At 38.6% G+C, this 13,933-nt stretch overlaps 1 protein-coding gene across 1 annotated transcript; it reads left to right on the top strand.

Moving 5' to 3' along the window:
• Positions 1–9,026: 9,026 nt before the first annotated feature.
• On the top strand, positions 9,027–12,586 carry LOC133052316 (E3 ubiquitin-protein ligase RLIM-like). Its single transcript, XM_061137128.1, has 2 exons — positions 9,027–9,270; positions 10,932–12,586. Exons 1-2 carry the CDS (start codon positions 9,027–9,029, stop codon positions 12,584–12,586), a joined length of 1,899 nt encoding a protein of 632 aa, XP_060993111.1.
• Positions 12,587–13,933: the final 1,347 nt, after the last annotated feature.

The raw sequence follows: 13,933 nt of genomic DNA, 5'->3' as shown, positions 1-13,933 counted from the left end.
TTCAAAAAAACTGAAATCATTCCAGTCATCTTTTCTGACCACAGTGCAGTAAGATTAGATCTCAATTACATGGAAAAAATTGTTAAAAATTCGAACATATGGAGGCTAAATAACACGCTTCAGAATAACCAACAAATCATAGAAGAAATCAAAAAAGAAATCAAAATATGCATAGAAATGAATGAAAATGAAAACACAATAACCCAAAACCTATAGGACACTGTAAAAGCAGTGCTAAGGAGAAGGTTCATAGCATTACAGGCTTACCTCAAGAAACAAGAAAAAAGTTAAATAAATAACCTAACTCTACACCTAAAGTAATTAGAGAAGGAAGAAATGAAGAACCCCAGGATTAGTAGAAGGAAAGAAATCTTAAAAATTAGGGCAGAAATAAATGCAAAAGAAACTAAAGAGACCATAGCAAAAACCAACAAAGCTAAAAGCTGGTTTTTGGAAAAAATAAACAAAATTGACAAACCATTAGCAAGACTCATTAAGAAACAAAGAGAGAAGAACCGAATTAACAAAATTAGAAATGAAAATGGAGAGATCACAGCAGACAAGACTGAAATACAAAGGATCATAAGAGACTACTACCAGCAGCTCTATGCCAATAAAATGGACAACTTGGAAGAAATGGACACATTCTTAGAAAAGCATAACTTTCCAAAACTGAACCAGGAAGAAATAGAAAATCTTAACAGCCCCATCACAAGCTAGCAAATCGAAACTGTAATCATAAATCTTCCAGCAAACAGAAGCCCAGGACCAGATGGCTTCACAGCTGAATTCTACCAAAAATTTAGAGAAGAGCTAACACCTATCTTACTCAAACTCTTCCAGAAAATTGCAGAAGAAAGTAAACTTCCAAACTCATTCTATGAGGCCACCATCACCCTAATTCCAAAACCAGACAAAGATGCCACAAAAAAAAGAAAACTATAGGCCAATATCACTGATGAACATTGATGCAAAAATCCTTAACAAAATTCTAGCAAACAGAATCCAACAACGTATATTGACTTTAAATACACGGAACTGAAATGAGGTTTGGGAACATCAATTGTGGTATTTGGGAACAAATATTCAAAACAAGATTCCAAACAATACTTTGAGAAATTTGTTTTTCAGTGAGTAGCTCAGCTGGATACTAGTAACAGAGCCCTATTTCACTGAAATTTTGAAAGTTCCTCTGTGGTATGAATGTACTTTATCTCAAATTTTGAAGTCCTATAACACAATAGTTATTGTCTACAACTGATTTATTCAGTTTCTCAGATAAAGAGAATTGGGCAGTGAGAACTGGAAATAAGACAGAGAAAGTCAAATACTTTACTATCTCATTTAATTGTGGAATCTAAATAAATAAATAATAACCGGAAAACCAAGCTCATTGAAAAAGAGATCTGACTAGTGGTTACCAGAGGTAGGGGAAGGAGGGGTGGGGAGTGGGGGAGGGGAATCAGAGGAAGGTGGTCAGAAGGGTAGCTCAGATAGTAAAGGATCCTCCTGCAATGCAGGAGACCTGGGTGTGATCCCTGGGTTAAGATGATCCCCTGGAGAAGGGAACAACTACCCACTCCAGTATTCTTACCTGGAGATATCCATGGACAGAAGTGCCAGGCAGGCTACAGTCCTTGGGGTGACAAAGATTCGGACGCGACTGAGTGACTTTCACTTTCACTGGTATCCAGAAACCACCCTTAAGTCACTGGTTATTAACCTAACCAAATATGTTAAAACTTTTTAAATATAACACACACACACACAAGTACACACCTACTCATGCAAATGAAGTCTTTGCTAAACTTCAGTTTAGTTCAGTTCTGTCACTCAGTGCAGTCTGACTCTTTGCAGCCCCATGGACTGCAGCACGCCAGTCTTCCATGTCCATCACCAACTCCCGGAGCTTGCTCAGACTTATGTCCATTGAGTCAATGATGCCATCCACACATCTCATCCTCTGTCGCCCCTTCTCCTCCTGTCTTCAATCTTTCTCAGCATCAGGGTCTTTTCCAATGAGTCAGTTTTTTGATTCAGGTGGCCGAAATATTGGAACTTCAGCAGCAGTCCTTCCAATGAATTGTTAGACTGATTTCCTTTAGGAATGACTTCTTTGATCTCCTTGCAGTCCAAGGGACTCTCAAGAGTCTTCTCCAAAATCATTGTTCAAAAGCGTCAATTCTTCAGTGCTCAGCTTTCTTTATGGTCTAACTCTCACATCCATATATGACTACTGGAAAAACCATAGCTTTGAATAGATGGACCTGTGTTGGCAAAGTAATATCTCTGCTTCTTAATATGGTGTCTAGGCTGGTCACAGGTTTTCTTCCATATAGCAAGTATCTTTTAATTTCATGGCTGCAGTCACCATCTGCAGTGATTTTGGAGCCCAAGAAAATAGCCTCTAAATGTTTCCATTGTTTCCCCATCTCTTTGCCATGAAGTGATGGGACCAGATGCCACGATCCTTGTTTTTTGAATGTTGAGTTTTAAGCCAGCTTTTTCACTCTCCTCTTTCACTCTCAGCAAGAGGCTCCTCAGTTCCTCTTCCCTTTCTGCCATAAGGGTGGTGTCGTCTGCATATCTGAGGTTATTGATATTTCTCCCAGAAATCTTGATTCCAGCTTGTGCTTCATCCAGCCTGGCATTTCGCATGATATTCTCTGAGTATAAGTTCAAGAAGCTGGGTGACAGTATACAGACTTGACATACTCCTTGCCCAATTTGGAGCCAGTCCATTATTCCATGTTGGGTTTTAAATGTTGCTTGTTTTCCTGCATACAGTTTTCACAGGAGGCAGGTCAGGTGGTCTGGTATTCTCATTACTTCAAGAATTTTCCACAGTTTGTTGTGCTCTACACAGACAAAGGCATTGGCATAGTCAAGAAAGCAGAAATTGATGTTTTTGCTGGAACTCTCTTGATTTTTCAATGATCCAACGGATATTGGCAATTTGACCTCTGGTTCCTCTGCCTTTTCTAAATCCAGCTTGAAAATCTGCATGTTCTTGGTTCATATCCTGTTGAAGCCTCACTTGGAGAATTTTGAGCATTACTTTGCTAGCATGTGAGATGAGTGTAATTGTGCAGTAGTTTGAACGTTCTTTGGCAGTGCCTTTCTTTGGGACTGGAATGAAATATGACCTGTGGCCACTACTGATTTTTTCAAATTTGCTGGCATATTGAGTGTGGCACTTTAACAGCATCATCTTTTAGGATTTGAAGAAGCTCAGCTGGTATACCATCACCTCCACTGGCTTTGTCCATAGTGATGCTTCCTAAGGCCCACTTGACTTTGCATTCCAAGATGTCTGGCCCTAGGTCAGTGATCACAGCATCATGCTGATCTGAGTCATGAAGATCTTTTTTGTATAGTTCTTCTGTGCATTTTCCCCACCTCTTCTTAATATCTTCTGCTTCTCTTAGGTCCATACCATTTCTGTCCTTTAGTGTGTCGATCTCTGCATGAAATGTTCCCTCGGTATCTCTAATTTTCTTGAAGAGATCTCTAATCTTTCCCATTCTACTGTATTTCTCTATTTCCTTGCATTGATCATGGAGGAAGGCTTTCTTATCTCTTCTCGCTTTTCTTCGGAACTCTGCATTCAGATGGGTATTTCTTCCTTTTTCTCCTTTGCCTTTAGCTTCTCTTCTTAACTCACCTATTTGTAAGGCCCCTCAGACAACCATTTTGCCTTTTTACATTTCTTTTTCTTGGGGATGGTCTTGATCACTGCCTCCTGTACAAAGTCACAAACCTCTGTCCATAGTTCTTCGGGCACTCTATCAGATCTAATCCCTTGAATCTATTTGTACTTCCACTGTATAATCGTAAGGGATTTGATTTAGGTCATACCTGAATGGGCCCTTGAATCTATTTGTCACTTCCACTGTATTACAGTAAGGGATTTGATTTAGGTCATACATGAATGGTTGGGCTTCCCTGATAGCTCAGTTGGTAAAGAATCTGCCTGCAATGCAGGAGACCCTCGTTCAATTCCTGGGTTTGGAAGATCTGCTGGAGAAGGGATAGTCTTCTTCAGTACCCACTCCAGTATTCTTGGGCATCCCTTGTGGCTCAACTGGTAAAGAAACCACCTGAGATACGGAAGACCTGGGTTCAGTCCCTGGGTTGGGAAAATCCCCTGGAGAAGGGAAAGGCTATCTGTCCAGTATCCTGGCCTGGAGAATTCCATGGAGTACATAGTCCATAGGGTTGCAAAGAATCAGACACCACTGAGCGACTTTCACTTTCATACCTGAGTGGTCTAGTGGTTTTCCCTACTTTCTTCAATTTAAGTCTGAATTTTGCAATGAGTTCATGATCTCAGCCACAGTCAGCTCTGGTTTGCTTTTGCTGACTGTATAGAGCTTCTCCATATTTGGCTACAAAGATCAATCTGATTTCAGTATAGACCATCTGGTGATGTCCATGTGTAGAGTCATCACTTGTGTTGTTGGAAGAGGGTGTTTGCTATGAGCAGTGTGTTCTCTTGGCAAAACTCTGTTAACATTTCCCCTGCTTCATTTTGTACTCCAAGGCCAAATTTGCCTGTTGCACAAGATATCTCTTGACTTAGGCATCCTTAAAATCCCACGAGGGAGCTAACTGGTCACATAACATTATCTTACTCTTTATTAAGGTATCAGTGAAAGACATTTTAGTTCCCACCAGGGCCATTCTGTTTCTTAATATAAACCAAACATTCACTGATATGTCACCTCAGCATATTTTCTCTTCATATAAGAATTAAATGAGGATTACTGGACCAGGGTATCAGAATAGATTGTATAATAAATGAAATGCATGTCAATATAAGGGCATTTTGAGAGGATCTCATGGTACAAAGATGTAAGAAATTTATCCACAATATTAACATTATATCAGTATGTCATAACTACATTTTACTCATAATCAAATGAAAATGATTGCTCATTTCTTTCAACTTTACACAATTTCAATGCCTAATAAATACTTATTAAACTAATGAATGACAGAAATATTCTCTTTTATTTTTTCATAAAAACTAAATCCAATTAAATTCATATTATATGAACATATTAATTTTATAGGCTGGACAAAAGCAAATAAGTTTTACATGGCAACTTAATTATAAGTTATTTATTTTCTATACCAGGTTTTGACATTGAATTTCTATATTCTATACCAATTGACATTGACATTTAAGACTAAGTTAAAGGCACACAGCATAATGATTTGAATTATGTTGGGCAGTAAGAAATTTTCCCTTACCCATCTAGATTCTTCCAGCTGGTTTAAGAAGTAAAACGTCATGAGACAAATTAACTGGAAAAAAAAAATCAAAGTTTAAAAACATATGGCTGAAACCCTCAACTTAAATACCATCTTTAACTAAAGACAAAATAGGATGTCATAGATAGCATTTGAGACTTCAAAGGAAAGCAAAGTGATTCATATGATGACGGAAAAGGAAATGTTTGGCAAATGGGCCATGTAGACAATCGGACACAGAACTGTCTTAGATCTCTAGGCCCTGCTGTGTTTTCCCCACCACAACTACCCATATTCTTTATAGATATCTCTGGTGATAGCTCTACTGGGGAATAGGCCCTTTATCTAAAATTTTTAGGCAGTTAAGAGCAAGGTCAAAGTTTCTTCCTGAGACTTTTGGACCTAGATTTTTTTTTTTTTCTCCAGCTTGAAATAATCTTCATGCCAAAGAAACATTTTGGGGTGGCAAGTTTTGTTCTCCTACACTTACACACATCATGAAATGATAACCATGATAAATTTAGCAAACATCTATCACCACATATAGAGATAAAATAAAAGAGAAATAATGTTTTTTTCCCTGTGATGAGAACTCTTAGGATTTACTCTTAACATCTTTCATATACAAGATGATTAATGTACATTACATTCCTATATTATTTATCCTGTAACTAGAAGTATGCACCTTTTGACCACTTTCATCCAACCCCCCACCAACCTCTGGTAACCACAAATCATATCTCTTTTTCTTTTTTATTTTTTTTTTTTCTTTTTTTTTTTAATTTTTATTATTTTTTTTTTTCCAGTGGGTTTTGTCATACATTGCTATGAATCAGCCATGGATTTACATGTATTCCCCATCCCGATCCCCCCTCCCACCTCCCTCTCCACCCGATTCCTCTGGGTCTTCCCAGTGCACCAGGCCGGAGCACTTGTCTCGTGCATCCCACCTGGGCTGGTGATCTGTTTCACCATAGATAGTATACATGCTGTTCTTTTGAAATATCCCACCCTCACATTCTCCCAGAGAGTTCAAAAGTCTGTTCTGTATTTCTGTGTCTCTTTTTCTGTTCTGCATATAGGGTTATCGTTATCACCTTTCTAAATTCCATATACATGTGTCAGTATGCTATAATGTTCTTTATCTTTCTGGCTTACTTCACTCTGTATAATGGGCTCCAGCTTCATCCATATCTCTTTTTCTATGAGTTTGTTTGTTTGTCTTTTGAAGTATACTTGGCCTACAACACTGTTTGTCTCTGGTGCACAACATAGTGATTAGATATTTCTGTATATTATAAAATGATCACCTAGTTACCATCTGTCATCCTACAAAGATATTACATTACTATTGCCTATATTCTCTACACTGTACATTTCATCCCATTGCCTCCTTTAGTTTACAACTGGAAGTTTATACTACTTAATTTCCCACACCTATTTCACTCATTCCCTGACCACCTCCCCTCTATCAAATTACTTTTTGACATCCAACTACATTACCAATTCTATGGACATGAATTTGAGCAAGCTCTAGTAGGTGGTGAAGGACAGGGAAACCTGGCATGCTGCAGGCCATGGGGTCACAACGAGTTGGACACGACTGAGCGACTTAACAACTACTACTATATCATCCACAATCATATCACTTTCCTATGGCAACTATCATCAGCCGTCCAATCATAAGCTTATAGTTTTACAAATGAAATACATTGTTTTAAAGGTCTAAAAGTCCTAAGGCAAATATAGCTTCAGGTACTTCTCAATTTTTTTCTTTCTCAAATATCTTGTTCTTTCTCCATCTTTGCTTTCCTCTATTTATGCCAATTTTCCTTATTCTCGGTATATAACATAGCCACAAGCATCTTTAGGTTTGTATCTTACCAGCTTAGTAACCTCAGTGGAAAAGGATTTCTCATTTTCACTAGATCTAGCTAACATGTCAGATTTAGCTCTTAAATATACTTTTGTTCACATGCTCATGCTTTGACCAATTATCATAACCAATTTGAGATTTGCTGATGGGACATGGCTGTATCATATGTCCTTACCTTTAGCCATGGTAGTGAATTCAGCTAAATGTGAACCAACTGGACTAATGCTGTAGAATGAGTTTTTCCACCACGAAAATCAGGATGCTATCAGCACAAGTTGTTACAGGGACACTAGCAAGAAAAATAAAATTCACTACTTGTTCTCAAAATATACCAAAACATCTTAATCAGTATCCTATTTCTTACATTAAAAAAATCAAAACTCTATTTACAGCTTGTGTCAGTTATCCTTTCTGAGATTAATTCTGTATTTCCACCCCTACACCAAAATTGTGGCCACCGATGCCCAAATAAGCCAAGGTCTTTCAAGTCTTTTTCTGACAGAGCCTTTCTCTATCAACACATAACTGCCATCTTCCATCTATAGAAACTGATAAGTATATTTAAAGATTCGAATTTAAACATAATACCTCTGTGAAATGCCCATTAAATAAGTGTTGCACAAGTCTCAGTACTTACACAATAAGACATATATAAATCTATTCTAAAATATATTGTATTGTGATAGTTTGTAGATGGTGTTTCCCACTCACTTGGGAGTACAAACTGCTCCAACAATTGACATATCTGTAGAGCTAGGACAATAACTGACCCAGTTTATGTTGGATGGATTAATTATTAAATAAGACAAATTAAATAATCTCAAATTCAGTAGCCAAATCTTGTCTTTACATGAATAATTTGAAAGAAAATCTCAAACAAGTGTTAAGTGGGACTGATAGTATTAACGAGTCCAGAAATTCGCAGAGGTCTCCTTCAGGTAGCATTACAAATAAGCGTTCGTTTATTTTCACCAATAAATACAGCCATCCGGATTGCACTAAGATACATGGAACAAAATCAGCAAAGTTGGTACTCAATACCGTAGGTAAAATAACTATTAGGGATCCATTTTTTAAAGTTCCTGTGGTAGTCTGACTAGTTTTGTTTGCAAGAGACACAAGGACAAAAATGAAACCGAAAGCTTTTGCAGAGAAGAAATTCCCTGGATGAGCAGAAAAGCCTGCCCAAGTTTTGGTGTTTTCTGTTCATTTGAAACAGGATTGAAGGGTCCTATAATCAAGATGAAGCCATTAAGAGTTAAAAGGGAGAGGACACATTGAAGAGAGTCAACTAAGACCCTGGTGAATTATCAAAAACTCTGAACTACTTTCTTAGTGAGAGTCTATGGTCTGAGCAATTCATGAGGAGAAAAGGCAGCGGTGCCCCGGCACCTGGAAATGAGGAATGCTGCATTTAAGGAGACTGACTTGGCGTGGCATTTTGAAGCCGGTGTCATGTAAAATGTAGCGAATGAAAATGCCTTCTGAAAGCCTGAGAACAGGCTGCCGCGGGGCGGGGGGAGGGGGTGCGGGGGAAGAGTTCAAGGACGGTGCTTGGTACATTATAAACCCTCAGAAATACTGGCAGCTTTTGATTGAAATGAAACCCAACCTGAATCCAGTCCCTACTCAGTTACATAAGGAAGACAATGGATGCCTAGGCAAGGCCTCAGCAAGTTAAGAGATAGAGGCGGATCTCAACTATTGCCTCACCAGAGACTACAGAGCTGAGGTGCCATAGCGGAGCAGCGGGGAACCAAGCCGGACCATTATCTGACTGAAAGTGTTCCGGTCGCTCCCGGGCGGAAGCAGAAGCTGAAGAGAACTTGACTGTGGTTGTTGCGTTTCAGCACTATGTCATGAAATTCAGATAATTTTCCACTTGTTCATCGAGATGGAAAGCTCAGATTCCGTCGATGAAGAAGACAGAGTTTCAGTCCGACGCAGAAGTCAGATAGACCAATTGGCTCGAGAAGGTGATTACTACAGATTCGTAAGTGGTCTGAGTGAAGAAGATTACATACTTATGAGGGACAACAATTTGCTCGGCCCCCTAGGTGAAAGTACAGAAGAAGAGTTGCTGAGGAGACTTCAATTATTAAAAGAAAACCCACCACAAAACTCAGATGAAAATACAGGTATATTTCTCTTTGGGGGGAACAGGATGGGATGAAAAAGGAACTTCACATTATTACATAATCACTTCATAAGAGTAAATAGTAAACATACAGAAGTGGCATAAATTATTTGGTAAGGAACTTCTCATAAAAAAAGAACTGACATTTACTTGATTTGCCGTGAGAACGCCAGAGTAAGTTTTTCGTTTTTTCCTGATTCACATTTGGATTGCTTTAATTGGGAAACAGTGTGAAGTAGACTATTGGTTTTTGTTTGGTTTTTGGTTTTGTACCTCAGTGGAAAGTTCCTCCTATGTCCCGAATTATTTTCTCTATCGATGAAACTGAAAGTCACTCAGTCGTGTCCAGACTCTTTGCAACACCATGGACTGTAGAGTCCATGGAATTTTCCAGGCCAGAATACTGGAGTGGAAGGGATCTTTCCAACCCAGGGATGGAATCCAGGTCTCCCAGTTTCCAGGTGGATTCTTTATCAGCTGAGCCACAAGGGAAGCCCAAGAATACGGGAGTGGGTAGCCTATCCCTTCTCCAGCGTGGATCTTCCCGAATCGAACGAGGGTCTGCTGCACTGCAGGCAGATTCTTTACTAACTGAGTTATGAGGGAAGCCCTCTCTATCCATATACATGTGTTTAAAAAAAAAAAGCAAAAAGAAATATTTTATATTCTAACCAAGTAGTTCTCAACTGGAGAAAGTTTTGCTCTCCCCCACCCCAAGGGACATTTGACAATAGCTGGAGATATTTTTGGTTTTCACAGAGGGAGGCATGGGTGTTACTAGATCTAGTGGGCAGAGGCCAGAGATGCTGCCAAATATGACACAACACACAGGGTAGCTCCCCAAAATAAGAATTGCCCAGTTCCAAAATGTAAATATTTCTAAGGCTGAGAAACCCTGCTGGAACCTCAGATCTGATGCCTTCTCTCCCAGTGTGAAATAGAGGATTTTACTATCTAATGAAGAGGATACTATAACACTTTGGTTCTGGAATATGGTCTTTTATGGGCCATGCTAGGTTCAGTCTATTCATTTGATCTGACTTTCAGCTTAATGCCAGTTAAAAACCTTGGTAATATTAAGAAGTATTCAAAATTCAAATACTTTTAAACCTATAATCTTTGTTTATATTTGGGCAATAATCTTATATTGTAAAACAACTTAGACATTATCAAAAGCATATAAGAGCCTAGGAGTAGAGATGTTGGAGACGAATGAGAATTAGACAATAACATCAATTGAATTAAAATACTAGCACTGTTCCTTAACTGGTGTTTACCTTGTAGAATTGCTTTGGTGCCTTGCCAGTGGACTGAAAAAAAAAATGTTGTTTCTTGACATGCCTCCCACACTGGTATACAGGGCTGTGTATATGACGAAATATTGAAAAACAGACTTCCTTCAGATACCCTCTGAATTTATCTAGGATTAGTGTACTCTTTTTCAGATGGAATTGAAACTTCCCTGCCTTTACTTATAAATCTAGATAATAAAGCTTTTAAAGTATTAACTCTGTAAATGTGAAATCAGTTGAAAACATCTGAGTGTTTAAGTTCTCATTTTTGTTTGCTTTTTAAACAAAGTTTCAGAGTGCTATTATATGATGGTTCCAATTTTGGTAGTTCTTTTATATTCCCTCCCCTCCCTTTTTTTTTAATTAACAGATAGAGGAGATGCTTCAGATGATGTGTCTAGTGATGACCCTCTACTAGACTGGCTTACCACTTTCGGACAAACTGAAAATGTGACAAGTGAACAAAAAGAAAATCAGTCTTGGAAAGAAGAGAGCCAAATTAGTGCTAACAGTGATGAGCTCAGATTTGGCTTAGAAAGAAATCTTGACCCTGATGATGAGAACTCAAATCCAGAAAATGAATGTGTAGCATCTGCAAAACTTCCCAGGAGAGAAGATATGGAAGACAGCCAAAGGCAAGTGGAAAGTCCACAATCTGAGTCACTATTTATAAGACCATCTACACCAGAACAAGATATGACAGAAACATTAATGGAATTCCCACCGACGAGAAGTCAGAGAAGACTAAGAAGTAGGAGCCCAGTCTATCGGAGAACCAGAGCAAGGACTGACAGTTGGTCACCTCCACATTCACTGTGGGAAATTTTTCAAAGAATTAATGAAGATATACCATCTCAGCCTTTTAAGCAACCTCTCATAAGTGAGAATGAGAGATTTTCTAGAACTGGGCATGAAGAAACTTTGAGACAGCAAATGCCTGGACATGAGTTGCAAAGTAGGGATCTTATTGAAACTTCTACAACTAGGAATGCTGTTCATGAAGAATGTTATTCAGACACAACGTGCAGTAGTGAAACTTGGGAAGTGATGGAAACAAATCTAACCACTCCCTTCAATCTTAAAGTAGGACGAGTTCATTATCAAGCATGTTCTCAGAGAGACAGCAGAGTTAGTAGAACTCAGTTAACATCTGACTCACCAAACAACACTATCACTTCAGAAAGTGAGCAAGAAGAACTGAAGCCTATGTTTTCACATTCTGACGAGGCCAATGAGAGTGCTTATGTCAATACAATCGGAAATCCTGCTCATAGAATTTTAAATACTAGCTTAAGTGATACAACATCTGTTCCAACTCAGAGTACATTATGGCCGACAATGACAGGATTTAGTAACTCAAGTAATCTTATGGACAGTGACAGTAATTTAGAGCATAGTGTCTCACCTCCAAGTGAATACATAGAAAGGGGAGAGTCACCAAATGAAAGACATGGACCCAGTGGTAGGAGTAGTAGACGTGGTTCTGCTTCAAATGCCAGATATGATCCTGATTCAAGTTTAATAGTGATATCAGATTCAAGCCCCTATTTGATTTCCAGCTCTGCATCCAGTCCTATATTAATTTCTAGCTCAAACGATGAAGATTCAGAAACTAGCTCTCTGATCTTGGTAGAGAATGAAGAAAGAATCTTATCAACAGGCTTATCAGAGACCAGGCAAGAAGGTGGACGAATGACCCCAATAATATTTGATGATAGTGACTCTTGGCCCTCCCTTAATCTGGATCAGTTTTTCCTCCTAAATGAAGATGACCCATACGAACTTACAGGACTTACCAAAGCACAGATTGACAACTTGGCTTTAAGATCTTTTGGAGAGAATGAAGAATTTAAAGCCTGTAGCATTTGTATCACAGAGTACACCGAAGGCAACACACTACGCATCCTACCTTGCTCCCATGAATTTCATGATCACTGCATTGATCACTGGCTGGCTGAGCACATAACCTGTCCTATTTGTCGTGGGCCAGTAGTGGATCCCTCTGAGGCAGATAATTCCATGTGAGATCTGAATTGTCAGATATATAAATTGTTACAGTTTGGACAACAGTCAGCTGCCTCATGTTCACTTTTAGAGTTATCTATGTTAAAATATAACAATCTGAATCTATATGTAACAATCGGAACTGAATTACTTGTTCCTGAAGAAATTATTGGGCTTTCCCCAATTTATGTTTGATAACCAAAGGAAATATTAAAAAGTCAAACAGTGTTGTTCTATCTGACAATAAAAATGAGTTACACACCATAGCAATGCATTGAATTTCAATAGAAATGTAGTATGTGAACTGGGTTGGGATATTCCTGATGCCATGAGAGAAATGTTCTAATATGATATAATCAATCCAGATAGATCCTAGTAGTATCTTCTAGTCATATAAATCCCAGATATCTCTTGGCCCTGTTCAATCCTGGTTGTGCATGCAAAGAAACAGGAGCCCAATTAAATAATTAAGAAGCAATTTAAGACTGCATTAGAGTCATTCACATAAAGGAGACATGTCATTTTCATAGAACACCATAAAAAACTTAGAAACCCTTCTCTTCCTATCTCCCTCCAGCAGTTTATCCCATCCTCCTAACAGTACCTTAACGCTTCTCCTATTCCCCACTCCCAATGTATGAGTCAGAGTTCAAGCAAAAGCTGATGGCACACTTTAAAAGAGTGATGGAATATCATTTAATGAGGTGACTAAAATGTGAAAATAGTGAACAGAAACCAAGAGATGATGAATACCCAGAGGCTAGCAACTGAGAAGCCAGTATTAGAACCACTAGGTTTGAAGGGACATAGAGAGATAGTAGTTCCTGCAACCCCAAATGTCTTAAGAGGTGTAGTAGAAGTCCACCCAGCAAGAGCTATAAGCTGAGAAAATGGCAGCCACTGCCAATCCAAAGTTTTGGAGAGGGCGCATCACAGAAATGAATACCCTTACCTTCTTTCCTCCTGACTTCTGATCTTTTGTCAGTAGTTCACATTAGCCAAATCTAACCTGAAGGACTGATGCTGAAGCTGAAGCTCCAATACTTTGGCCACCTGATGGGAAGAACCGACTATTGGAAAAGACCCTATTGGCCAGTGCAAAAAATTTTGCTTAACATTTTCCATCCTGATACAGGTGAGAGTACACCATAATACAACCTAAAGCAACAGTTGTAACTTTGTACAATTGCAACCTGTACAAGTGCAGGTAGTGTTAAGTATAAACCTGCTCTAAAAATTTAAAGTTAGAAACATCATTGACCTTTATTTTCTATGTGACTTGCTGGTGGCCACAGTATTTGCACATAACTACAAAATATAAATGGGGAGTAGTGGTGAAGTTTTTAAATTCACCTTTCAGCTAGCAGA

The sequence above is a fragment of the Dama dama genome, chromosome X, assembly GCF_033118175.1.
Source record: "Dama dama isolate Ldn47 chromosome X, ASM3311817v1, whole genome shotgun sequence".
In the NCBI taxonomy this organism is placed as follows: Eukaryota; Metazoa; Chordata; class Mammalia; order Artiodactyla; family Cervidae; genus Dama; species Dama dama.
Note: the sequence above shows the minus strand (reverse complement) of the source record. Positions and strands in the feature narration are given on the sequence as shown.

Coding starts and splice junctions, on each gene's coding strand:
- LOC133052316 (XM_061137128.1), top strand. CDS start 9,027: ATGGAAAGCTCAGATTCCGTCGATGAAGAAGACAGAGTTTCAGTCCGA. Junction 9,271..10,931: donor AAACTCAGATGAAAATACAG/GTATATTTCTCT, acceptor TTTAATTAACAG/ATAGAGGAGATGCTTCAGAT.